This window comes from Argopecten irradians, chromosome 2 (genome assembly GCF_041381155.1).
Source record: "Argopecten irradians isolate NY chromosome 2, Ai_NY, whole genome shotgun sequence".
Lineage (NCBI taxonomy): Eukaryota > Metazoa > Mollusca > Bivalvia > Pectinida > Pectinidae > Argopecten > Argopecten irradians.
In genome coordinates this window covers 44,784,645-44,810,875 of record NC_091135.1, presented here as the reverse complement: position 1 = coordinate 44,810,875, position 26,231 = coordinate 44,784,645, and the positions used below count along the sequence as shown (strand labels likewise).

The following is a 26,231-nucleotide window of genomic DNA, read 5'->3' as shown; positions in this document are numbered from 1 at the left end:
ATCATCGATGTTTTCACTTTGAAGTAAACCGGAAGTACACAAGAGCTGCGTAAAGTAAAGCTAGCAACATGTTATTTTCGTATCCACGCTTCGATGCAGTGTTGTGAATTCTTCATAAAATTATAATGATAAAGCACAATTATTAAATTCTAGAGATGTAAAAGATGATAATTGATTTCGTTTTCATTACGGGTCGGAAATATGTAAAAATACGAATATATTACATTAGGCTACTGAGTATGTAGATGTGAACCCCATGTCAAAAACGAAAGGTAGGTTATTATGAGTCAAAATCATAAATCACTTGATTAAAAATGAAAACTATAGGCCTAGAACCAAAGTAAATTGTAACTACTCTTATAGATTTTAATTTTAAATATTTTTTTCTTAATCTCAATGTTTATTCTGTATTTGACCAAAATAAAAGTAACAGTGAAAATATTTTCATATGGTTATTTATGCCTTACCATGATGATTTCATGCCGTAATTGATGTGCAGTAGTGTTTTTGAGTTGACGTCATTTCAAAATTCAAATGATTTGATTTTTTTTACAGTTGCAGTGACTGAATCCTGCTGCACTTCACCTGTAACTCTATTGCTTAATGATAAGGAATGTAAAACTGCTAAAAATGGTTTTATTATCAATCAAACATTTATCAATATATAAGAGCATTATTGATTTATCAATAAAAACAGTTTCGGACTTCAATTGAATCTTTTGCTTGTATCTAACTGGTGATTCGTGGTCCGATCTGTGAATCGTCAACCTCGAATCGTGGATCGGATCGGATCGCCACATGTTAGACAATCCACAGCCCTAGACACTTCTGTGTATACTGTACCTGTCTTTATGTCCTTTGTGATTATCTCTTTTAGATTTATCTTTGTTTTCATCAAGGTCTTCATCGCTACCACTGTCCTCATCATCTTGGTATGACATTACTCTAGATTTTTTTCTCAAATCATCATCTGGTCGATCTCCCAGACGTTTAGCAGCTGCTAATCTATCCAATCCCAATAGAGACACTCTTGGACTAGCCACTTGTTTGGGTTTTGTGAATTCGTGATTTGATTTCTTTTTTATAATCAGGCCGCCCTTTTCCTTTCCCGTTGACCCTTCAAGTCTATGCAATGAAGGATCATCATCGGGCTCAACAAATGAAGACATGGTTACAAGGACAAGTTACTCCATGTTTTTATCGTAGATAGAAAAGCAAATTCCATACAACAAGCTTGCATATAAGTTAGTGCTGGAGCAGACGAATTCCTGGAATCACATATTTGACAACAAAATCTCCAGCCAACAAAAACAAAATATTAAAAAGTATATCACTTAAAATAGTCTTCTTTTGCTTATGTATACTTGTACAACAAAATCGAACGAATCCTATTCAAGAAAACATCTTAAATTAACGTTACAAAACCTGCTCTGGTGAAACGTATTTCCCTCGTCAATGAACCGGAAGCACTTTGAATTTTCCTTGTTTGGTTAACATTGCCGCAGTTCCGTAAAAAAAATATTAATTTGGTGTAAATAACAACTTAAAGCTAAAGTTTTAATAAAAAATATATATAGAAATAACAATTGACACAATTATATTCCTTTTACACATCAATATCAAAATATCTAATACAACTTTTATAAATGCTAGCTCTGCATGTGTGTAGCAACAAAAGCGTCAAAATGGCGGACACCTTGCTCGTTCGAGCACTGAAAGGAAAACCAAAGACTTTGAACCTTTGTAACAAAAAGTTAAACAAAGTACCAAGAGCAATAGGAAAACTAGATTGTGTTTTACATCTACAACTACGAGGAAACAAACTAAAAGACCTGCCAAACGAATTAAGTCATCTCTTTCAGGTACACTTCCGATATCATGCTATTGAAAACATTGCATTTAATTTAAAGACGCCAATTTCAGTATACAAATAGGTCTAGTACTGTCCTTATACTTAGGCTATATGGGTTGTTATTCCATCTGATCATATGGGATGTATATGTTGACTTGCAAAAGTGAGTTGCCTAATAACATGTACATTTTTTGTATTTTAAACTAAGTAGAGCGCAACTACAAAGTAATGTAAAACATTGTAAATATTATATAGGATTATAATCTCAGAATGACTATTGGTGGATGTTTTGTGTCTAGCTATACATCGACAGTCGTCATACATTTGTATTCACGGCACGTTAAGCAACAAGCTAGACTCATGATGTCACAGCTGATGGTGCTTTGCGCTTGACATTTTGACCAGTGCATTTATTGTGTCGTTCTTGTTTTTGTATAGATATCTAAAACTACTTACAGTTGTTTCAAAGTGTATCCTGATGATACTTTCCACATATACATACATGTATGTAGAGAAAATTTCAAAACTTGTCATGCTGATAAATTAACTGTTATGAGAATAAAAACATGGCTGTCTGCATGGAGACACGAGACTTCCCGCAAGGACACAATTTCAAAGTCCATGGGTATTGAATTGTATTTGAATCTATATGCTCACCCATGTGTTATAGTTTATAAGTGGCCAAAGGCCATGTAGAGAGATGCACTCTTATTGGAGTACATGTACATACACTGTATGTTTTAAGGCAACATGTCATTACATATAATTAATATTAATATGTTCTATCCTAGGAAGTGTCAATAAGGCCAAACAAAAAAATACATGTGTTTCCGGTAACCCGACCAAACCTTTAAAATCAGTGCCTATTCAAAAACTTTTTTATCAGTTTTGCCTTCCAGTAAACAAATAACAACCTTATTTTTGGCAGTTTTGCAAAAAAATCATATTTTTTTTAAACATTCTGATGATTCTGTAAATTTAAAACATCAATAATACCCTGTGACTAAAATCCATAGCTTATATAAGGTTGAATAAAGTTTATTTTAGTTTTTCACTGCAAGAAACTGGGATGAAAAGGAAATAATCAATAAAAAAAATCCTACCTACCAACCCTTCATTTTTTAAGGTTGTTACTGGAAACAAGAAGATTTTTTTAATTGGCCTTACAGACACAAATATGGCAATGATAGGTCATTCCATATTTTAATCTAGTTTATCTAATTATAAATTCAGACACTTATATTTGTAAGCAAAATTACATTAATTGTAAATACTAGGATGAGTAGATGACACACAAATAAAAACTTAAGGCTATAGGATACCTTAAACATCCAGTATAGATTGTTGGATATTTTACTTTTAATAATCTCTTATGGTTAAATTTACTATTTAATTCATGCAATGGTGTTCGATGTTACTGATATTCTTTTGATACAATTTCAACTTGGTGTTGATTTATTTCGATTTCATTAGCTGCAGATCTTGAACTTGGGGAATAATGAACTAGAAGATTTACCTGAAGTTTTAGAATACCTGACCATGCTGGAGAAACTTCATTTATTTAATAATCAGCTACAGAATCTGTCTCCTAAAGTTCTAAGTAAGTATACATATCTTGGTATTGAAGAAATGTACCTGTGAAAGAGTGGGTTTTCTTTCATGTTAATTGGTATTTGGACAATTTCTGAATAAATTAAAAAAATATTATTTAAAAAAATATCTTAACATACATGGTATCAGAATTAAGATATATTTGAAATGTTATTTTTACTAAATGTTAGCCAAATGATGCAAACTGATTTGTATATTTTGGTGCTGCTGTAAATTAATTACTTTGATACCATTTCCCTTCAATTTAAAAATGGCTCTTTTAAGTTAGTTGGCTGTTGTTACATTTATTTATAAGATTCCTTCCGATATTTGATGGCCATTTTTTTTATATTTGATGTTTTCTTTCAATTATAGCAAATATGAGGAATCTCACATTTTTGAATTTGAACTCAAATCAGCTGAAAACATTTCCTCCAGAAATCTGCAGGTAATTTACTTTTGATTAATATCCAGTTTATATTTCCTTTCAGGGAGGGGTAAACGTTACTTTTTTAGGTCGCCTGAGACGTCGTGTGTCATGCGTTGTGTGTCCGTAAACAATTTACATTTTCGACTTCTCCAAAACCGCTGAAGCAATTTCAATGAAAATTTGCACAAACCTTTTAAGGCATAACGCCAATCAAAATTGTGAATTACCCCAGCCCCCAGGGGCTGTGGTAGGGGCCAAAAGGGGTAAAATTGTCTAAAATTTCAAAAATCTTCTTATCCACTCACAGATGTGGTAGAATCAAATGCTCTTCATAGATAGAAAGGTCAAACGTTGTCAGAATTATCCCTATGAGATGGCCATTGAATCCTATGAACAAATTTTCTATGACTGACCCCCAGAGGGGCCTAAGGTGCGGGGCCAAAATTGGTGAAATAGGCCAAAACTTCAAAAACCTTCTTCTGAAATTCTGGAACTGGTGGAATCAAATACTCTTCATAGATGGAAAGGTCTTAAGATTCTTTACAAAAATTGTGAATTATATGACCCTGGGGTCTCATGTTTCCCTAGGGGAGGGAGTCAAGTTAACATAGTTTATATAGGAAAAACACATTTATGAACATTATTTGCTTATTTTTCATTGGATCAGAATTATTAGCCTGAAATACAAAATAAATGTAGCATTTTAACACTGTATCCATATTGGTCCTGGCCAAGCCCCAGCGGCCAGCTGGGAGGGACCAAAAGGGGTCAAAATGGATAACATTTCAAAAATCTTTCTTCTGAATTCACAGATTTGATGGAACCAAATACCCTCGGTAGATTGGAAGGTCTTAAGGCCCTCTACAAAAACTGTGAATTATATGACCCTGCAGAGGTCTCAGGTTTCCCCCTGGGGAGAGGGTTAAGTTCACTATAGTTTATATATGGAAACACATTTTTGAGAATTATTTGATTATTTATGATAGGAAATTAGTCAAATGTTGTCAGAAATATATCCCTATGAGATGGCCATTGAATGATATCAACAAATTGTCCATGACTGATCCCCCAAGGGCCTTAGGGGCGGGGCCAAAAGGGGTCAAATAGACTAAAACTTCCAAAAAATTTTTTCTGAGATTCTGGAACTGGTAGAATCAAATACTCTTCATTGATTGGAAGGTTTTAAGGCCCTTTACAAAAAATGTGAATTTTATGGCCCTGGGATCTCAGATTTTCCCCTGGGGAGGGGGTCAAATTTACTATAGTTTATATAGGAAAAACATGTTTATGAACATTATTTGCAGAGTGTTCGTAGAAAATTAGTCAATCTGGGTTAGAATTATTAGCCAGAGATAGCATTTTAACGTCATACCCATATTGGTCCTGGCCGACCCCCAGGGGTCAGAGGGGCGGGGCCAAATGGGGTCAAAATAAATTAATAACATTTCAAAAATCTTTCTTCTGAATTCACAGATTTGATGGAACCAAATACTCTTCATAGATTAAAACGTCAAATTTATAAAATCAGTGACCGACTTCAAGGGCCTGATGGGCCAATATATAGTGGTTATATGTCTTTGTTGTTAAGGCCCATGGGCATCTTGTGTTCTTAAATAGTAGCAGGATAGTTCTGTTCAGATACACTATTTTTAATTAGTACATTGAAGTTAATAACATGTATGTGTATATAAAATAATAATTACATGCCAAATAGATTTAAGTTTTTGCATTGAATGCATATCTATATGACCTTGTATACTATCCATTAGCAGTTATTGGGTGTCTCTTTGAAATACATGTATATAATATTTGCAAAAAAAATAAGACATCAAATAAAACATAACTTTCAACTAAAATATCAATTTTTTTCAAGTTTTGTGATAATGGAATGAATATTGAATCGTTTATAATAGGTAATGAAATCCTTTTTATTCTCACTGTTGCTATGAAATAAAATCAATCAAATTATATATTTATCTTTACTTATAGACTGACAAGCCTTCAGCATCTCAGTGTGGATTATAACAAACTGACAGAGTTACCAGTTGAGATATGTGCCTTGCTTCGCCTTGAAGAGTTCAGAGCGGCTGGTAATCAACTCACCAGTCTTCCTTTGGAGTTTGGATTTCTCGTGAATTTAGAGAAACTTTATTTACAGAAAAATAAAATCAGGGAACTACCAGAGGTTTGTACAGTATTTTTGTAATCTTTAGATAATTTGTTTATCAAATATAGGGATTCTTAAATTATGATAAATTCTTAAATCATCTGGTTCTTGACTTCTTGATAATTATATGCGTATGTGGATCAAATAAACTCTTGAGAAAAGATTTTTTTGTAATAAAACATTTTTTCCTTTTTTTTGTTGCAGATGGCTTTTAAAACTGCTCCATGACTTATAATTATTATTAACCTTCCTTTTTTCAGAGTCTGGGGAAATGCTACAAATTAAGAGTAATTGATATTGCAGCCAATGAGCTAAGGATTTTTCCAACAGAGGTAATTATAAAGATCTTTAGATTATTTTAAGGTTTTTTTCATGGGCATTTTAGGAATATGTTTTTAATCCCTGCTTTCACCGAAAGTTTGACTGGGACTTCAATTATTCAAGTAATAACAATTGAATTTTTCATTTCTAGTCCTGTAAAAACTTAAGTTGGGTAGAAAACACTTTGGTCACAAATCTGGTGAATATTTATTGTGTGTGCATATTTTATTTTTAGGTCATCTGACCCAAAGGGTCAGGATCTTCGGGTCAGGATGAACCTATTGTCATCATGCATTGTCCGTCGTCATGCACTGTCTGCTGTGCATAAACATTTCATTCAAACCAATTCTTCTCAATAACTGAAAGGCCCAGGGATCTGATATTTGGCCTGTAGCATGCTGGGATGAAGGGCTACCAAGTTTGTTCATATGAATAACCTTGACCTTCCTTCAAGGTCACAGGGGCAAAAAGGCTTAAATCTCTAAACAACTTTTTGTGAATAAATAAGAGGCCTAGAGACTGTTCCTATGACATGCTTGGATGAAGGGCTACAAACTTCAAACAAATGACCTTGACCTTCATTCAAGGTCACAGGGGTGAAAAAATTGCTGAAAAGGATAAACTGTGTACTGTCTACTATATGATGTATTGTCTAATTAATAGTCAGGTGAGTGGTAAGGCCCATTGGGCGTCTTGTTTTTTTTCTGATTCCATTTTGATACCATTTTTCAGCTAGGGGATCTACCTCTGAAGGAAATGTACTGTGAGGAGAACCCATTATTACAACACATACCTGTGCATTCAGTCCAGGAGGAGGAGGTTCTCTCCCTCAAAGTAGGTAATCTACCGAGAACTCTATTCTGATTAACTCTTCTATCTCGGTACATCTATCAGGTGATACTTCAAGTCATAATTTCCCACTGTGTATGGATTTTGGGCTAATTATTTAATTGTGAATTTTAAATAGTTTTCAAATAGAATTTAACATTGTTTTTTTTTTCCAGGAAATAACAGCAAGATATGTAATGAAAGAATTAAAAGACAGGTATGTTACAGTTTATACTTCATAAAAGATATAATAATTCTCCATTACATGTAGTAATATTGTCTATATTGTTTGTTTTAATGTTTTTAATGTTATTTTATTGTTTTAGCTCACTTCTAAATTTTATTATGCACAAATAAAGACAAGACTCTTTTTACAGTAATATATATAGTATTGTTTTTATTGTTGTTTTACATTTATTTATCAGAATTTAAACATCGATAAGTATTGTTAAATTTTTGAAATCATAAATTTATATAGAATAAAAAAAACTTGGTTGTGATTTCATCATGACATTGCTCAATCTATGATATGAAGGAATTCTATTTCATTTTGTTATTGGTAATATGTTATGCATTTTGTATGGAAAATATCTAGGCATCCTGAAAAGAGGTATACAGCTGATTTAGATCTATCATTCACCTGCATGTTACATGTATCGCCTTAAGATTATAAGTATTTGTGATTGTAGTCTCCTAAGCTAGGGTTGATAATAGAAATTTTAAGTTTTTGAACATATTTTTTTGTTTAAATAATTGCATTGAGTGCATCTTTTGTAATTTCATCTTTTAGTGATTTACTTCAATTTTGTTTTAATTTAAAAAAAAAGTAAACATGTATAGATTTGTGCAGTTAATCAATTTTGATAATTTCCACAAAAATAGAAAAAGAAAAACATTAAACTTTGTCTGTTTTTGCTTTCATTTTATTTCAATGAAACAATTAAATTATATTCTTAGTAAACAATGTATGGTCTCTGAGTTAAAAACATGTAATGTACCACTAAGTCACCATATAGTTATTATAAAAACACCCAAGTCTGTTCAAATAATCATGTCTTAATTAACTCAACAAATACAATATTGCACATTTTAAAATGAAATTTCACTTTCAATTGAAAATGATTTTACTTTTTTAAATTGTCTATCTACTATAAAAATGATATATCAAAATAGTAAAAAAATATTGTTAAAAATATCTTAATTAACAAACTGTTTTTTTATGTTTAATAAAAGCAAAATAAGGATATTGATACAGCATGATCTCATTATTTTAACAATTTCATTTTTATCCTAAGTGTGTTGAATAGTGCCAATCTATACTTTAATACATGTATCTCTACTGTATGTAGTTTGTGTGGCGTGACTATTGATTCCTATTCTATAAATAAGTTATGGGTAATATGATTTGTAGCTTTTGATTTTATCATAGATCCATATCTATATCACAGTAGGATGTGCATGACCAAAGATGATCATCACCGATACATATACCAATACCTTGTGTGGTTCATACTTCACACTGTCTTAATTACAGGTCACTAATTAGCTGGATGTATGTAGTGCTAGTTTCACACAACAGTGTACCCCGGTAGTGTTTGCATGTTCTTTGTTTACCTGAAAATGAAACTTATTGAAGAAAATCATATTTTTTCTTGTACTACAGTATTCAATTATAATGCCAATTTAAAGTCTAAAAGCAATTTGAAAGTTGTGAAAATTGAAAACTGACAATAACCATATTTTACCCCATGACAGAAACCTACAAATGATCTCGCTTTGCCATTCGATCATAAGCCTAGTGGAGTATTAATGTAGTAAGATCATTCATGGTTTCGGATGATGATTGGAACCCATTCTTTTCAAATGCTTTAATGTAAATTCAGAATGTTTGATGTGCTAGTCCTGAATGTATGCAGTAGACACCTGTTCTAATTTACTTTAAATTCATGAATAATTTTTATATTCTCTTTTTCTCAAAAAAAATCTATAAAACGATCTTTGCCATGTCATTCTATCTAGATTAATTTCCATTTTTGTCATTCGATTGATAGTTACAATATATAGGTTTATCACTCATGACTGTTTTAATTGTTACAGGTGGTCTTACCTGCGGCGTGCCATCCGCCATTATCCACAGATAAAGGACATGCTAGCCCAGGCCAGCAAGTGTTCTGTGTGTGGAGAATCCTTCCTGAACACCTGGCTGGAGTGTGTACGCTTTGTAGATGCCAAATCTGTAAGTATATAGCTTTAGATCATAGTGAAGGTAACAACATCTGTGCTCACACATCCCATATCAACTGGCTGGCATGGGCCTCTTATGGGTATAGAAAAATTGTTGATGAATATTTACCAGTAAACATATCCATACTCTGTGTATAAGTTAAGATTAAAATCTTGAAATAGGAGGTCATTTTAATTTCATTTAAATAATCTTTAATGTAGCTCATAATGGTACTGATTTAATATCTGCATATATCTACGGCATTCTTTCGCTTAAAGAATTTTCATATTTAACTTCATAATACTTTAATGACTGTCAAGGTCATTCATTTAAATTACTGAAGACCCAATATTAGCTATAGGTCTCTTGGAATCTTGGATATTTAAAAGATGGATTTTCAATGATAAAGTTTTTCAAAATTTGAATTTCAGGATCTTCATCTGACTAATATCACAGGACTTGTACCTATTCGAGCACTTCTGTGTTCATACAAATGTTTTAATTCCGCCGGCCATCAGTATTATGGAGTTGCATTCCCTTGATCAGCCACAGATCAAAATGTTGATCATCATCTGGAACTTAAGCTGATTCACTGTAATGTGTCAAATTACAGCTACATTATGTCTACCTTGTGTAGCCTGGAATGATATGGTTCAACTTCGATGTCGTCTGGGATGAAGACATATGCTGCATATATAATGGTGATAGTGATTCTCATGGAAAGCATCATGTACAGTATGAACAAATATAAGAAGGGAAGGATAAGATCACTCTAAGATTTAATACTGTGCGACATTTTGGTGGTCAAAATGAAATCTTGTTTCAGCATTATTTGCACTATATATATACAATAAATTAATGTGGGTTTACCATACAGTTAAGTGATTGTGCAAAGTAAACTACTAACCCATTAGAAATTCAAGTGCACAAAATCTAAATAATGTGGTATATGCTACATTATGTAAGATATAAAGTACCTTTTTTGTTATCTGTATTTAATGACAGTGAACAAAACACATTGACAACATACATGTATATATACATTATTTATATTGTTGCCTTTCAGATTTCATTGCTGTCTTTCATTATCAATTTTTTTCAACTGCTCTATGTTTTATATTGACAAACAATAAAATATGCAATATTTTAAACATTTTCAATTTTGTTTACATGGTTGGTCTGTACCCAATCACATGGATCATATCATAGAGCCTAATTGGTTGATTACACTACAATATGAAAACTTCTAAGAGTCTCTTCATGGATTCTTATGTTGCACTCAAATTCCAAAATCCTATACCAAGGTATAGCTTTGTGTTTTACCAGGCTAACTCCTGCATAAGTGAACTGTGATATTTAACTTCGTTTGTCAAACTATGTTTGACAGTAAAACTGATTTAGAACCGTTTGAGCAATAATCTTGGTTGTCTTTAAAATTCTCTGGTTAAGAACCAATGAAATCACCAGATTTTTTCTGTCATATGTCCAAGGTAGGGAGAAATGTTTGTTGACTTCAAATTACCCTAAGAATGTCCTGCATTGATTTTATTATTATTTTTTAATATATTATGTATGGTTGGTTTGCTGATAAAAATTAGTCTAAAAATTGTACAAAATCATTAATGAGAATTGATAGCCTAAGTTAAGTTTGTACAATAAATAAAATATGATCATATGTTTAGCATATATCATTATTTTCTAAAATATCTTAAATATCATTGAAAGTTATATTTTATTTGTTGTCATTTACCATGAAATAAAAAGAAGTCAAATATTGACTAGTTTATGTGATTTATTATCATCAAAATAACATACATTATACTAATATTGTCATTCAATATCATATATGAGAAGAATTACTTGCAATGAAGGTCTCCTGTCAAAATAATACTTAATAATCAAGTTCGAAAGTCACACAATTCATGTACCCAGGGGAGACAATCCATTCTAAATACAAACTGACAAAAAAAAGTCACTTACAGTACTAGTCGGTTTAATTTTGTAGTCTTGTCATAACACCCCTTGTAATAGAAAGATCGTCTATACTTGGTAAGGGCAAGAAAATAGTGTACAGTAGAACAGATTTTGAAGTGATTCTGTCTGGCAACTGTGTTTACAATTGTAACACAAATAATGTCATAATAAATACATTTTGTATCAGTTTCATAATCCATACAATGTATCAAAAATCATTATTTTACTTAATTCAACAATGGTAAAATATACTCTGAATGTATTCAAAAAGTATTTCATCTGTAACAATAAAATACATTTAAGAAATAAACAAGAGATCCCAGAGGGATCTTGGCGCCCACCAAAGAATGATCTATGTCTGACAATGGAAAGAGGGATCTTTTCTCTGCTTTTCAAACTTTTTCAAACATTCTACATACAAAATTTGTGACAGATTCCTTCAGTACTTTCTGAGAAATAGCAGTAACAAACTTCAACTAGCAAAATCCAAGATGGCTCCTTGGTGGCTATCTTGTTGATGGATCGGTCCCAAATCGCAATATGCCTTAATAGGGCCCTAGGGAAACCTACATATAAAATTTGAGACAGATCCCTTCAGTACTTTCTGAGAAATAGCGATAACAAACTTTAACTATCAAAATCCAAGATGGCTGCCTGGCAGCAAACTTTTTTGATGATCAGTCCAAAAATGCAATATGCACAACTAGGGCACTAGGGGAACTTGCATATGAAATTTGAGACAGATCCCTTCAGTACTTTGTGAGAAATAGCAGTAACAAACTTTTACTATCAAAATCCAAGATGACTGCTTGGTGGCCATCTTGTTGATCGATCGGTCCCAAAACGCAATATGCACAACTAGGGCCCTAGGGGAACCTACATATGAAATTTGAGACAGACCCCTTCAGTACTTTCTGAGAAATAACGATAACAAACATCTGATGATGGTGGGCTAAAAATGTTAAGTAATGCAGTCCTGACATCTTATCTCAACTGTTTTCATCACTACAAAGTAATTGTTAAAGTTATTGATTACATTCAACAGTGTAATGGATTAAATGCTACCTACATGTAATTCCAATTTTAAATTAGCTTTTATATAGTTTAATCATGCCCTATATTTACATTATAAAAACAAAAAATCAATTGCAGTTCATGTTAATGGCTTTTGTAAGACAGTGGGCCTAAAACTGAAGATTTTATTTGAAAAAAAAAATCTTAATTTAAAATTAAGTCTTAACCAAAATATCAAAAAGTGTACTAGATAATTAAAAAATGTAAATTATAAACTCCATGTATACAAAGAGAAATAGCTATTCTAATGGTATTCATTCCTTAAGTGATCAAAGGTTTCAATGCCCTATGATGTAAATTGATATCACATTTTTTCATCAACATAATAAATAAAACAAGATGGGGAAGAACTCGATCTCTTCAATATTCTTAACACTTAGGTCCTCTGTTTGCCAATTAAACACTCACAAATGCTATCATGATATATCACTTTTCCAGTTCCACGGAATTGACACACCTCCATCTTTCATAACTGCATAGTAATTAGAGACACGAACACTACCACCAGACAGTTCTGACAGGTAGATGGCATCTTCTAAAAGTCTCTCACAACAAGAGATCATCTGTTTTGGGGTAACACTCTCATCTCGAGTGATTGACGTCAGCTGAAGGCGATCCTTACACTGCTCTTTTACCACATTCTCCATTTTCATCAGCCTTCAATACAATTACATGTGTGAGTATATCATTATGAGGTGCAAAATAAACCGGATAGTGGATTTTTTTTCTATTCCAATTCATGCCATTAAAGATGCTCCACCGCTGACAAATGGTATTTTTTCACTATAAAAAACAGGAGCAGACGATTTAGTATTTTTCTTCTGTTACAAAAGTTACTTACTTTACACCATTAACACCATTGAAAAGTTTGAGCTTCTAATTTTACTTCAAGTTAAAAATATGAAAAATAATTAATTGCATCCCGAAAAAATTCCGTGACACTATATCCTATATGGAATTAAGTACTGATTGCGCATGCACTAAAGGCGAAATAAATTATTTTATATTATTTTTTGTGTTAATTAGGCATATATGTACACGATTAAACACCAATTATTGTTCAAATGATTAATATCATTTATGCTCTGTCGGCGGTGGAGCATCTTTAACAAATGAAATAAAAACATATATAGCCAATTGTGATCTGATGTCATTTCAATTTGAACATAATACAGTATGGAATTAATGGGCAAAAATGAAGCTTATTTATCTGGTATGACAAATAGATTCATGATCCAACCTGTACTACTTAATAATATTCTATGATGCAGGCACTATATTTATTGTGACATGTGCATAAACAATCAAAAGTCAGTATTCTGAATAAAGTTTTTATCCTTCCATATTATTTGTTTGACACCTAACTTACAATTCCACATCTTGGAGAACTGTGAAGGCCATTTCTTTGTTATCAGCAATGAACTTGACAATCATGAAGCCGGGTACTGTAGCAGGTACGATAAACTGACCACTGCTGGACAATGTTAACGGAGCCTCACCACTACAACATTTACAGGGGAAGAATTGAAATGGTGAACTATATCGAGACTGCTGCAAAAAATCTCTTAGTTATGATTCTTAATAATGAATTACATGGTTTTACATTGAATTCTGTCATGTCCATGTAATCAAACAAAACAAAGAAGTTGTTTTACAGTATTTACAAGCTACATTTATCTCAATATAAAAATCCTATGGATGTCATGATGTATATTTTCAGAACAATTATTGAAGGACATAAACTTTAACTGCAGATTTTCCAAATGGAGCTGATATACTAAATGATGGGTACACTGGCCTTGTTCTCTTTTCCTATAGACCTTAGCACATCTCCTCACTATCTCGTCTCTCAAAATAGGCATATTTCCTAAAAACACAGTGCACTGTTGGTTTTAGCATTATGATTTTATCTTTTTGAATCATTTTCTTTTTGAATGTGAATAACTCCTCCTTCTTTCTATGGTCGGCAATACACAAGAAATGTACCTGGTAATAAGTGAAGCTGCTGATATCTTTCGGTATGAAAATGGCTAGAACAATTCAAGCTTACGGAGTAAGTTTGTAGTGACCAGAACCTTACCCTTCTACTATGAGCTGTAGGTGAGAGAGATCTCCATTGCGTAGATAATGGTAAACATCAGTCTGACTACGACTCAGTATGTTTAGAATCTGGTTCAACAAAAGTTCATATTCCTCAGCCATGATAACAATGTTTTGACGGACAACACAAATGTTCGCAAGCAGTTCAGAAAGTTTGCTTTCCATGTAAGGTAACCTGCTCACCATAGGTTTGTAGGCATCAACCAGAGACAACATCTGAGAGAGAAAATAATACCATTTTTGAAACATAATAAGCTAGTTTGTTGTGTTTTAGACATTTTATCACCTTAATAATAATAAAAATATATTATCTCTACACTGGATTTGTGATGCAAGATATAATGATGATTTAATTAATTGGCATTTCTGATAACACTCAACCGATGGTACATGTCTTATAGGTTAATTTATTAATAATTTTGCTTCATTGTTTTCAATATGCATATACACCCTAAATTCATTATTTCCTTTTTTTTTAAACTTGCAAGGTCAAATACATTTGGGGTACAAACCTTTAGCCAATCAGAGGGCACTGATTCCATACTCAATACAATGTCACCTTGAGCACTGACGCCGGTCTGTTTACTGAACACAAGGGTTTTATCTATAAAGGAAGATAATGCTCAAATATTTAATTTGTTCTGAGTAAGTAGTTAATTCTGTAATAGGGCATATTATTCAAAAAATATCTTTCTAAAGAACTGCTAATGATATATCATAATCAGTATTCATCAAACCCATTCAGTCCAAATTGATAAGCCTCTGAATAAAGGACACACGTAACTTTACACAATCAATATATATACACAGGCAAAAGTGCCACGCATGAAATACATGTGAAAAACGCAAAAAATTTCATGCGTATTTGAGCTGTAAAGAGCACACCTGTATCTCATGCGTAAAATTCATATGAGAATCATGCGTTTTTCGCATGATTCTCATGCGTAGAATTCCACATGCGTAAATCATGTGTAGCCACATATGAGAATCATGCGAGAAACGCATGATTCTCATGCGTAAATTTCAACATGCGTAAATCATATGTAGCAACATATGTAAATCATGCGTATCACATGCGTTGTACGCATGTAAATTATATCATATGTAAATCAGCCGAAAAGTGCCACGCATGTTTTTCACATGTATTGTATATATGTGAATGGTGATGCATATCACACATGTAAATTATGTCATATAGTGTAATCTATTCTCTTGCATTTTACATTTGTAATTAATTAATCAAATTATGTATGTAAAATACAAAAAAGATTTGTAAATTATATGTCCCATGTCTAGACATTCTATCATGATGATCAGAAAAAGTCTACAATTGTTCTAGAACTTCTCTAGAAATGTACTATATATAACAAGTACGCATTCCATGTCAAATGACATATCTCGCATTATGTTATTGTAACTTAGCAATACAATCCTATGTCAAATCTCAAATTATATCAAAATGTAATTTAAGGAACAGACAAAAACTCATCAGATAAGATGCAAATTATTCATTTCAATTTGATTATGCACAAACATTCAAAAGACACGCTGTAAAACAAAATTAATTCTCCTTGAATATCCTAAATAACATATACAACATTTTCCTGTCTTCCAGTTGATATAAATGTTCAGTCTTTTGTTGTGAGATAAAAACACTTTTTCCAACAAGGCTTGTGATCCTAACAAGTTGGTTTCATTGAAAATGTCCTTTTCAAATTAAGCTGTTTTCATGTCAATGCCAGTTCAAGTTCCCATGATCAACTTTCTGGATGATGACATCTGAACCATTTGCATTCTACCTATTATTGATCAATAAATCATTAAATGCTGTAACCTGCATAACACAGCTTCACAATTTTGCAGTTTTTCAGCTCCTCCAGTTGCTTGCCTCTTTTCATGTTTCCTTTCACTGTAAAAATCAAAATGGGAAAATATTACATAGGGCATTGTACAATAATCTATTAAATTTCACGGATGAACAATAATTACCGGTAACACAAAGGCATAATCAGCACATGTATGTACATGCATGCACAACTAGAAAACTGGAAAGTCAGGAAGGGCCCTGATAAATGACTGACCCACAATAAGGATATATCAGACTCTAACTTAAGCAGGGCCCCTTGATATATGCCATATGTTTATCAGTTAGGCTTAAACCTGACAGACCCACTTGAAAACCACTGACTCAAACTATTTATGTAAGTTTCAGTTTTATGTTATTGAAATATTTTTAACCTGTTTTCATGGATGTCAGTCAGATCTTCCTTTTTTTGTTGGTATGCTTGCCTCATAAAAGTGTAGAACATAAAATGTAGCTCTGTACAGTGCTATCACTTTACTAAAGAAAATGTTCACAAAAAGATTGGTCTGCACTTGAATGTTTGCTTATTGATTAATTCATCAGGCAATATATATTATATTTACCTTGAATGGAAATTAAATTGTCCTGTATTGTAGCCTTGTCTGTCTGTCACAGGAGCTGGAGATTACCTCGGTGGTATCAACCTAAAAAATCAACAACCATGTTCATTTTTTTCGAAAAAAAAATTCAAAAGGATTACATAAGTAATAACATTGATTAAGAAGACAAATTTCTATGAAACTTCAATAAAACTTATCTAATGTATCAATGCGTATCGCCCATTTAAAATATTGTTTCAAAATATCATAAACCGGTAATATTCCAACTAAAGCTTTATACAAATATACGCCAAATAGCTTACAATCATTTCGGTACATTAATAACTAATGTACCGAAATGACTCTCGCTTGTACCGAAACGACTCCCTTTGTACCGAAACGACTTACATGCAGGCACCTAGTAACTGTACAATTCGGCACCGAATCGAAACGACCTGATTAATTCTGACTCCAGATTTATCTCATGTATTCATGGTATTGTATTACTTCCTAACATTTTGAGCATAACAGTTTGATTTTGCATGCCTTTATTTATTTTGTAATGTTGCAACGACACACTGTATTTTTTTAGTTAAACTGATGCCGATCGCGAGTGACAGTAGCTCATCACTGACTGCGTGTTCTGATCAGTGATCACCATTATTTAAAAAAACCAAGCATTGTGATTCTAATTAAAAACTGTTAAGCTGACTTTCAACGGGTTAGGCCCTATATGCCTCATCCAGTACAACTTACCTTGTATTGTTCAGCTGTTATTCAACTGCTGTCAACATTCGTCAAGTCTGTTCGTCAGCGTCCTTCGCGATCGGTTCCGGGATGGTGTAATTTCCGAAACGACATAATCCGGATAGCATATTACAAATTATTACGTGAAGATATACCGACATTTTTCAATTATAAGATTGAAAAATAATAATCCTTTTAATTGCTACTTATCTTTAAGAATTATTTTAAAAAAGAACCTAACTTTATTGGCTGATATAAAATCAGCGAGTATAATTTTTGCTGTAAATAGATATGTCCGGAATACACTCGATTCCAGCTGTTAGAATGTTTAGTGACGTCAGAAACGTCACAGTCTTGTGCAAGTCCGGGATTCCATCCTAACCCGGCGGATAGTTGGCTTTGAAGCCATGATCAGTGACCACCAAATATTTATAAATAGATCTAGGAATTGACAAGGATATTTCCATTATAATTTTTAATGCATATTTGCAATTGTAATGTTATACTGAATGGTAGCCTATTTAAGCTTATATTTTCAGGTTATTTCTAAAGGACACAAAATTAAGTTCACTGTTCAAATCCTAAACATGACCATAATTTGAATATTTTGCAATTTGCTTAATTAAAAAAATCAGTCTACATCCGTCCCTTTGTATTAGATCAAATATTGCTGACAGATATGGTTCCTAATGGCTAATTAGAATTTAAATCCTGATATATTCTAGCTCGGGATACCATTATGTTTTACATTGAATACAGTTACATGTATATATATATCAAATGCAGTTATATGGCAGTTATTAAAATATTTTAATAATGTTGCATTAAGTTATATTTGGAAAGTAAAAAAAAATCAAAAATCATACGGCCGGACTTATTTTTACACAAAAGCAATATTTGGTATCAATTTCTTGGTTCATTAAAATCTGTTCTCAAAGATATGTTTTGAGAGTTATGTGGAGTTTTAATGTAACCACTTTTTTTTTTTTTTAATATTTTTCAAATATGACGCACCTATACACTTACATATAACTTAGGCCTATATTTGTTTTATAGGGCCGGTTTCATATTTACACAAAAGCAATATTTGGTATCACTTTCATGACAACAAGTTCTCGTTTCTTTAAAAATCTATTCTCAAAAGTGTTTAAATTTTGTTCCTATTTTCGTGTGGAGTTTTGATGTAATCATTTTGGACTTTTTTGGAAGATATTTTCCGAACATGACGCGGGTATGTACTTAATATATATATCTGGATTTTTTTAGTTGCCTCGCACGAATCAAGAGCACATACCGCCCATACAATATAGTCTCTAACACTCAATCAGTTAACGAGAAAACAGATTTTATAGAATATACCGAAAAATGACATGAGATATTGCAAAAGAGTGAAAATATCAAAATTTAGGAAAAGTTGAAAATTTAACAAAAATCGGATGAAAATTCAGTTATGATTCTGACATGTAAAATATTTCATGTGATATTCATATGTATCATACGCATGTTTTTCACATGTAAATAGAAATCATGCGATTCTCATGTGTGAAATAAATGACATGTAAATCGCATGACAATCATATAAGAATGACATGAAATTTTCATGCGAAAATCATGCGTGTCAAAAAATCATATGATTTACGCATGAGATTCATGTGAAAATCACATGAAAATTGCCACGCATGATTTACATGCGTGGCACTTTTGCCTGTGTACCCGATATTTATCTATGTCTCCTGGGTGTCTTTAATGGTAGTAATAATCCTAAATTGACAATCGTCTGAATTTAGAGTGGATGTCTTTGACTTTTTTTTCTTAAACAAACGTACACATACAGACATGGGCCAGTTAGGTATAACATCACACTGACCTTTGAGGGCATGGCTGGTGATGTCTGGATGTTCCTGGAACAGTCGCTGAAATGATTTTAGGGAAGCTAGGCAATGGATAAATCCCCAGTCATTTTTCCAAATGAGATCCTTCAGTCCGATCTGTGAGATGACTTTGTGTTCCATGACAGCGATTTCTTGCTGAATTTGCTGGCACAGAAGTCGCTTAGCAACAGCTTTGCTGGCATGCTTCTGTAACCAATCACTGTATCGAAAAAATATAATTTACCATTTTAAGGAAACAAAGCAGTAAAACTGTTTTATTCATTTAGTACGAAGACATACATTTTTTTTGTAGACGATAAAAAGTCTCTCAGACATATATTGCTCCACCTCTGTATGAAATCAGAAAGGAATGTGTCATTACTGGATACCATGAGACAAAACAGAATTAGCAGACATAAGTAACACCATAATGGGACTAATTTAAGTACCACATGATACCCGATAACGTTTGTGTGCGACTAGCGTTTCCAGTGGTGATCGACTTTACTATTTGTAATCTTCCCGCTGAAATGACGTTAGCACGAGATATCATCATTTGACGTAATTCCATCACAAATAGAAACAAAAGTCCCGCACAAACGTTATCGAGTATCACTTGGTATGTTGAAAACTACCTCACCATGAATTGGTCATGGTGAGGGTTTAAAAACATAATCCAATATGAATTTCAAACTGTTAGTTATATAATCACTAGTACCTAGCCTGGGCTAAAACTAGTAATACCGTTAATTTCATCACAACGACTTACAACAGGGTCCAATCTTTCTTCCTTTTGTAATATTCCTTATATGGGTTCTTCTTTCCAGTGGCATGGTAGTAGGTAGGGTCCCAGCGAATTTCCACCGGCTTATACCGCTTTTTTGGAATATTGTCAACGAAATCCAAGGGAAGATGAACCGAGGAAAGAACAGATGTGACTGTTGATCTCAGACTCTCAGAGTGCAGGTTCACGGTGACACTGCTTAAATCTAAATATAAGAAACATCAGTAACAGTAAGAGAAGCTGATAAACTACTGTAAACCTACTTTCTTTCCCGGCTACTATTCTCGTTTCAAAACATTTTCGCAAATTTAAAGTTTAATGGAAACTCTTTAATTGAGCAAGAATTGTGTAAAATATAAATTCACAGAGAGAATTTTTCGCCAGTTTAACCTTAGTCATGAGCTTAGTTTAAAGTGTACACGGAATGGTTTGGTATATAAGGCTTGATAAATGCGTCTTTGGATAAAATTTAGAATGGAGAAAGAACGAGTTTCATAGCGATTACGGTATTAGAGATAATGCGACTTTTCTCTAGAACACACCTGAAGCCCCAAGCCATTGACCCCGATTCGGGACCCCTGACCTGTGACGTCACGAGGACAACGGGACCTATTCTACTCGCATAAGATAGAGAGGTGATATTTGGTGTCTGCCATCTAATATAAACTATCTGTTTGTAAATATCGATTTTGAAGACACAAATACCTGTGTTCATGTCCGAAACCTATTTGATATTATCCTTAATCACATATATGAGTTTGAAAAACGCTTGAAAACGGGGATTTATACCATGCATACATGTATATTGATGTACCTGTCTTAGATAAATGAACATCTCTACGAAATTACTGCATAATTATACACAATAAAATGTTCATAATAATCCACGTACGCTGTATATCTGCGGTGATTGGAACCACATATATGTGAATATTATATCAAGGATTCTTGATTATGTTAATTATCCAAAGCCCGACTCGGGTCTTTGAATGTCTACTGGTCAAACCCGCTTAACAAATTTCTGACTTTTTTTTTTTTATAAAACCTGCCCATACGATTAAGTTATGATTCCAAACAAATTTTTTAGCATGTATGTAAATGCATCTACTAATTGCGTTATATCTGAAATTGGTCTATTTGTTTTTTGACGAAATACATTCAGCTTACATATAATACAGTACATTCGACGACTTGTTGATATTTCGCTCAAGTTCATTCATTAGTGTCTTTAATTGAAAAATAAATCATGCACGGGTCAGACGAAAACAATGAGACTGAAGATGTCTATGTGACAAGTCTAATCCATGTAGCAGATATCAAATACAGAACAAAAGCAGAACTGTCATTCCGAATAGCCAATGTCGTGCTGCGTTAATCTCTATACCTGTATACTGCAGTAACTAAACCGGGTGACCAACCGAGACTAATGAGGGGGCTAACCAGATTACGTAAGAAAGGTGTTTAGTGACCTGTCACGCTTTGTTGATTAGCTCGCGTCAGGTGTCAAAAGTAGGTTCACAGGTAAGTTAGCCATGGACCATCATGTAATTGTTGTATAATGTAATATTTGCTTACACTTAAAAATCCCTGGTTTACAGTAAAACATACCGTTCCAACATAACATATAACAAGTGTATCAATTACTAGATGTACAGTCTATATTTCAGAAAGACTCATTATACATTTGTCTTGTTTATATGTTCTGGTTACACGTAAATGTATTTTTATAACAAAAACTACAAAATTATTTACAAATGGCATGTCGAGAAAGAACAATGCAAATATAATGCTCAATGTCAGAATTTTGATATTTCTGATAGTTGCTAGATTTCGGATATCCATTTTTTTTACTCCCCTCCTAATTTTGTCTATGATATCTACGTGTATTGAACTATGAAATACATTTAAAACATTTTCTTTTCGTTATGTTGGTTCTTGAAATCAGAAACACATATACATATATATTTCTGCTGAAATCTATAGGCCTAGAGAGAATTTTTATTTATACAGAAACATATTCAAATGAATAATTATATAACCATCATTTTTCCAATTAGTCTCTTTTTAGATCACATTATGAAAATGGAATATTCCCGAGGTTTGATAATTTAGAAAGTTGTTAAAACAGAGATAAGATCTCTAGTTAAATGTACCAGAAACATAAATAACGTATACATGTTTCCGCTAATCTACATATATATTTAGCCTAATTTCAGTTGTAATATTTCCTATTATATATATATATAATTAAATCGTCAACATAACTGTATATATATTTGTAAAATTCTCGTAACCCAACTTCAGGAATACATATATGTCACCCTTTGTGCTATAACCCCACTATCAAACACCTCACTGCCGTTGTCCCCGTGACGTCACATCCGGTTATTCCCCAAATCAGCGTGAGCTGCCGATTCCCTGATTAGGCTAGCAGTCGATATACAGGTAAAAATCGAGCACTTCGGAGGGCTGTATCTCGGTACTGAAGCGGCCGATTTTGATGCGGTATTCAACATTCTTGTCAGAAGATAAAACAGATTAACATATCTAAATATAATTTTCCGTTCCATGTACACTTTAATTATCAATTTATGCCAATATTTTCTGAATTCTCAATAGAACTTCATGACAATTTTAATATACCTGGTGGATTCCAGAAATAATTTTGATATTTTGTATAATCTATGGATAATTTGTCTTTTTAGTCAAATCTGTGATTTCGGAAACATTGTTTCGGGCGACATAATTACATATTTGTTAATTCTATGATTCTATGAAGTGTTCATGTTTTTGTGACTAATATAAACTAAATGTTTAAACAATCATTACAAAAAACAAGTAAACCATCTAATACCTTCATTCTGCTGCGGCCTTACAAAGAACACCAGCTCTCTTGGTGTTGCCTTCCCAGTTTTCTGTAAAGACGTTAGATATTCATGTAGCCTCTTCAGTGATTCTTCATTCACCTCCTGGAAATACACAAAACATGTGTCAAAAGTTAACAAGGTAACAAAGAGCTATATAATATACTGTAAACCAACTCTCTTTCGCTTGTGATTTATCTTCGCGAATTTCTCGATCAACATAAACTCCCAAAAGTTTATCTTTGCGAATTAATATTTTAGACAATTCTTGCACAATCAATTAATATATATATCTCTATTCAGTTTTAAATCCATGAAACTTAATATCTGTGAAAATGTTTTAAAATGGAAATTGTGAAATTGAGTAGCTTAATTTACAGTATACAGTGAGTAAATAAGCCTGACATGTAATTACCCGTTCCTGAGGGTGCTGGCCAAACAGGTCAGGATGGACCACGAAGTAGAATGGACGTAAAGCTGCAGCGGTCTCGTTGATACTGAGGTAGCGATTAACGGTTATCACACCCTTGGAATTCTTTAAGATGTCGCTGTAAAGACAGGTTATTACAGGTAAATCTGAAAGACCCACAGGGTATATTGGAGCATCATTAATGTAAATCTTCTCAAAGAGCATTAACAGTATTAGACTACAACTTAAACATTGTCATCAGTCATTGTCGATGATAAAGTCTTTATTTGCAAATTAAGCCTGCTCCAGGATTAAAATTAAGGTCTGTTGTATGTTCCTTTATCCTCAGATAAAATTTTACACACAAAAGAACAACTAAATGTTGAAGTACCTAGCTGGGACAATAATATTGATAGATTAACATATATTCTTTTTCTACATGTATATATTTCAACATGAATTGTGAATTTTCCCTTCTATGAACTATAATTGCTATAACATACCCTTTGTTAAATTACCCCTAGTTGTGTCGTCCATAAACTTTTTACAAGCACTAAACTTCTTTTCTAGTTCAATAAGTTCTACTGCTAAGTTTGTCGAGCTGAAACATGCATAGTCTGAAAAAAATATGTCCTAACTATTTTTTTTCAGTGATTCCGAAATCCAAGATGGCTACCATGGTCGCCACCTTCAAAAATATTTTAAAATTTTTTTCTCAAGTTCAACCAATGCTAATTTTTGCTAAAACCTGAAATAATCCTGGTAGGTCTCAATCAATGCATTGTTGTTATTTTTCAAATGGATCTGAAATCCAAGATGGATGTCAAGTCTGCCATCTTGAATATTGAAAACAGTATCAAACTATTAATTAAACTATATTTTGATAGTTTTAGTACGATTTGGCTGAAGCTTAATGCCTGAAACAATCTTGAAATGGTCCCAATCAAGTAATGTTATTTTTCAGGTTGGTCCAAAATCCAAGATAGCTGTCACAGGCGCCATCTTGAAAAACATACCTTAAATAAAATGATGATCTTCTTCAGCTGCATTATTCAATTCAACTTTATTGCTTCCTTACATTCATACAAAAGGGATCGATAGCAAAACATACATCTACATAACACACAGATAGATCAAAACAAAAACTTAAACATTTGTCAAGTTAGCTTTCCTCATGATCAGTTCAAATGACTTTTTAACAAAGAGGCCTAAATCCTGCAGAAGTTTTAGATCATAAGAGGACAAGACTCGTATCAAATTTTCAAAATGGTGGTTAATTACATCTTTATGACAATTAAAGAAAATTGTTCTCACCGTAGGCCTAGAGTTAGGCCTAACGGAACAGGTTTGGTGCCGAAAATTTGCTTGCATGTTAAGCTGGCAAATCTTGACAGGAATGAAGAATTAGGCTAAACGCTGATTTAGTTTGCAAATAATCACCCAATCCTATCAAAGACACTTAAAGACAGACAGATGCATCTTTCCTCGGCTCAGGTTCTTTGCAAAATACATTTTTACGTTAAACTAAAAATTGTTAAATTCTCCCGTTTACCGACCCATAGTGCCATTTTCTAAAAAGAGATCCGTCTTACCTTCTAAAACTCCTTGCAGCTCTAAAATATCTCCAGCATAGTTTATGCATCACTTGCATTGATGAAATCTAGGCTAGATTTCTTCAGCCAGTTGCATTGTCAGTTGATCTTGAAGGGCGCAGACATGTTTACAACAACAAAGACGGATATTGGTCGAAGGGAGATAACTCTAGAAACTAATCGGGTCATAACTCTTCACTTTAGCTAACAGATAAAATGCATTTTTATTGGTAAGATGTTTTCGGCATTTTTTTTAGTTTTTTTTGTTTGCATGAAGTGAAAATTACATGCAGTACATCGATCGCGATTTTTCAAATATTTGTCAAGCATGCCAAGGTCAATCTAAACATGATGTAAAAATAAATTCAAACAACATGAGCTTAGACAATCAATTACATGTACATATGTACCTGTGTAGTTACATACGCTATAATTACATGTGTTACATACTAATATCTATATATATATCGTATTTAGCGCATGATCTGGCCGTTATATATCCTGATCGGGACTTTGAGACCGAGTTGAGAACTTGAGACACAGCCAATTTTGGTGTAATTTTTCTTGATCTGATATATATATATAATCGGTAAATAATAAAAATAAATGCCATCAGGGATAAAGGTTTATATAGAAAAATATACATCGACATTTGCATGAGAAATGCAGGTAAATTAAAAAGTACATGTAGAAATATATTAAGAGATTGTTCATTCATCTTTTTTTTATAGTACCTCGATGTAAAATAGCGATAGCCATGACATGCAGTAAAAAGTACACTTATAAAGGTATAGGCTACTACATGATTAACTCTAAAGTCGGGATAGAGTTGAATTTGTATTGCTATGTGTATATTAATTTTGTATTTTATAGTCGACACTGTCGTATATACCGTATCTTGTCGGAATAACTTCACGATTGTACGGGACATTGTTATGATCGCGAAAATTTGGTAAGCGAAACATTGAGAAATTGTTGAATTACATACACCCTTATTGCAA

At 32.8% G+C, this 26,231-nt stretch overlaps 3 protein-coding genes across 4 annotated transcripts in view; 1 reads left to right on the top strand and 2 right to left on the bottom strand.

The window, feature by feature from the left end:
* Positions 1-1,479, bottom strand: part of LOC138316661 (pre-mRNA-splicing factor ATP-dependent RNA helicase PRP16-like) — a 46,945-nt gene extending 45,466 nt beyond the window's left edge. The window contains exon 1 of the mRNA XM_069258333.1: positions 844-1,479. Within this exon, the coding sequence (XP_069114434.1) occupies positions 844-1,169 (326 nt within the window). The 5' untranslated portion in view covers positions 1,170-1,479. The remainder of the gene's footprint in view (positions 1-843) is intronic.
* Positions 1,480-1,651: 172 nt separating this feature from the next.
* Positions 1,652-11,188, top strand: LOC138315646 (leucine-rich repeat-containing protein 69-like). 2 transcript variants are annotated; one of them, XM_069256824.1, is made up of 10 exons: positions 1,652-1,862; positions 3,326-3,452; positions 3,818-3,890; positions 5,862-6,057; positions 6,300-6,371; positions 7,093-7,194; positions 7,365-7,405; positions 7,784-7,798; positions 9,286-9,424; positions 9,844-11,188. In XM_069256824.1, exons 1-10 carry the CDS (start codon positions 1,686-1,688, stop codon positions 9,952-9,954), a joined length of 1,053 nt encoding a protein of 350 aa, XP_069112925.1. In that variant the 5' UTR covers positions 1,652-1,685; the 3' UTR covers positions 9,955-11,188. The 2 variants fall into 2 exon arrangements, with proteins under 2 accessions (XP_069112925.1, XP_069112926.1); XM_069256825.1 differs by lacking the exon at positions 7,784-7,798 and having other exon boundaries at positions 1,653-1,862.
* On the bottom strand, positions 11,187-25,392 carry LOC138315645 (T-cell activation inhibitor, mitochondrial-like). Its single transcript, XM_069256822.1, has 9 exons — positions 25,231-25,392; positions 23,645-23,777; positions 23,220-23,334; positions 20,351-20,570; positions 19,578-19,801; positions 15,073-15,164; positions 14,541-14,776; positions 13,830-13,961; positions 11,187-13,117 (listed from the first exon to the last, which is right to left on the bottom strand). The coding sequence occupies exons 1-9, from the start codon at positions 25,287-25,289 to the stop codon at positions 12,877-12,879; spliced, it is 1,452 nt and encodes a 483-aa protein (XP_069112923.1). The 5' UTR covers positions 25,290-25,392; the 3' UTR covers positions 11,187-12,876.
* Positions 25,393-26,231: the final 839 nt, after the last annotated feature.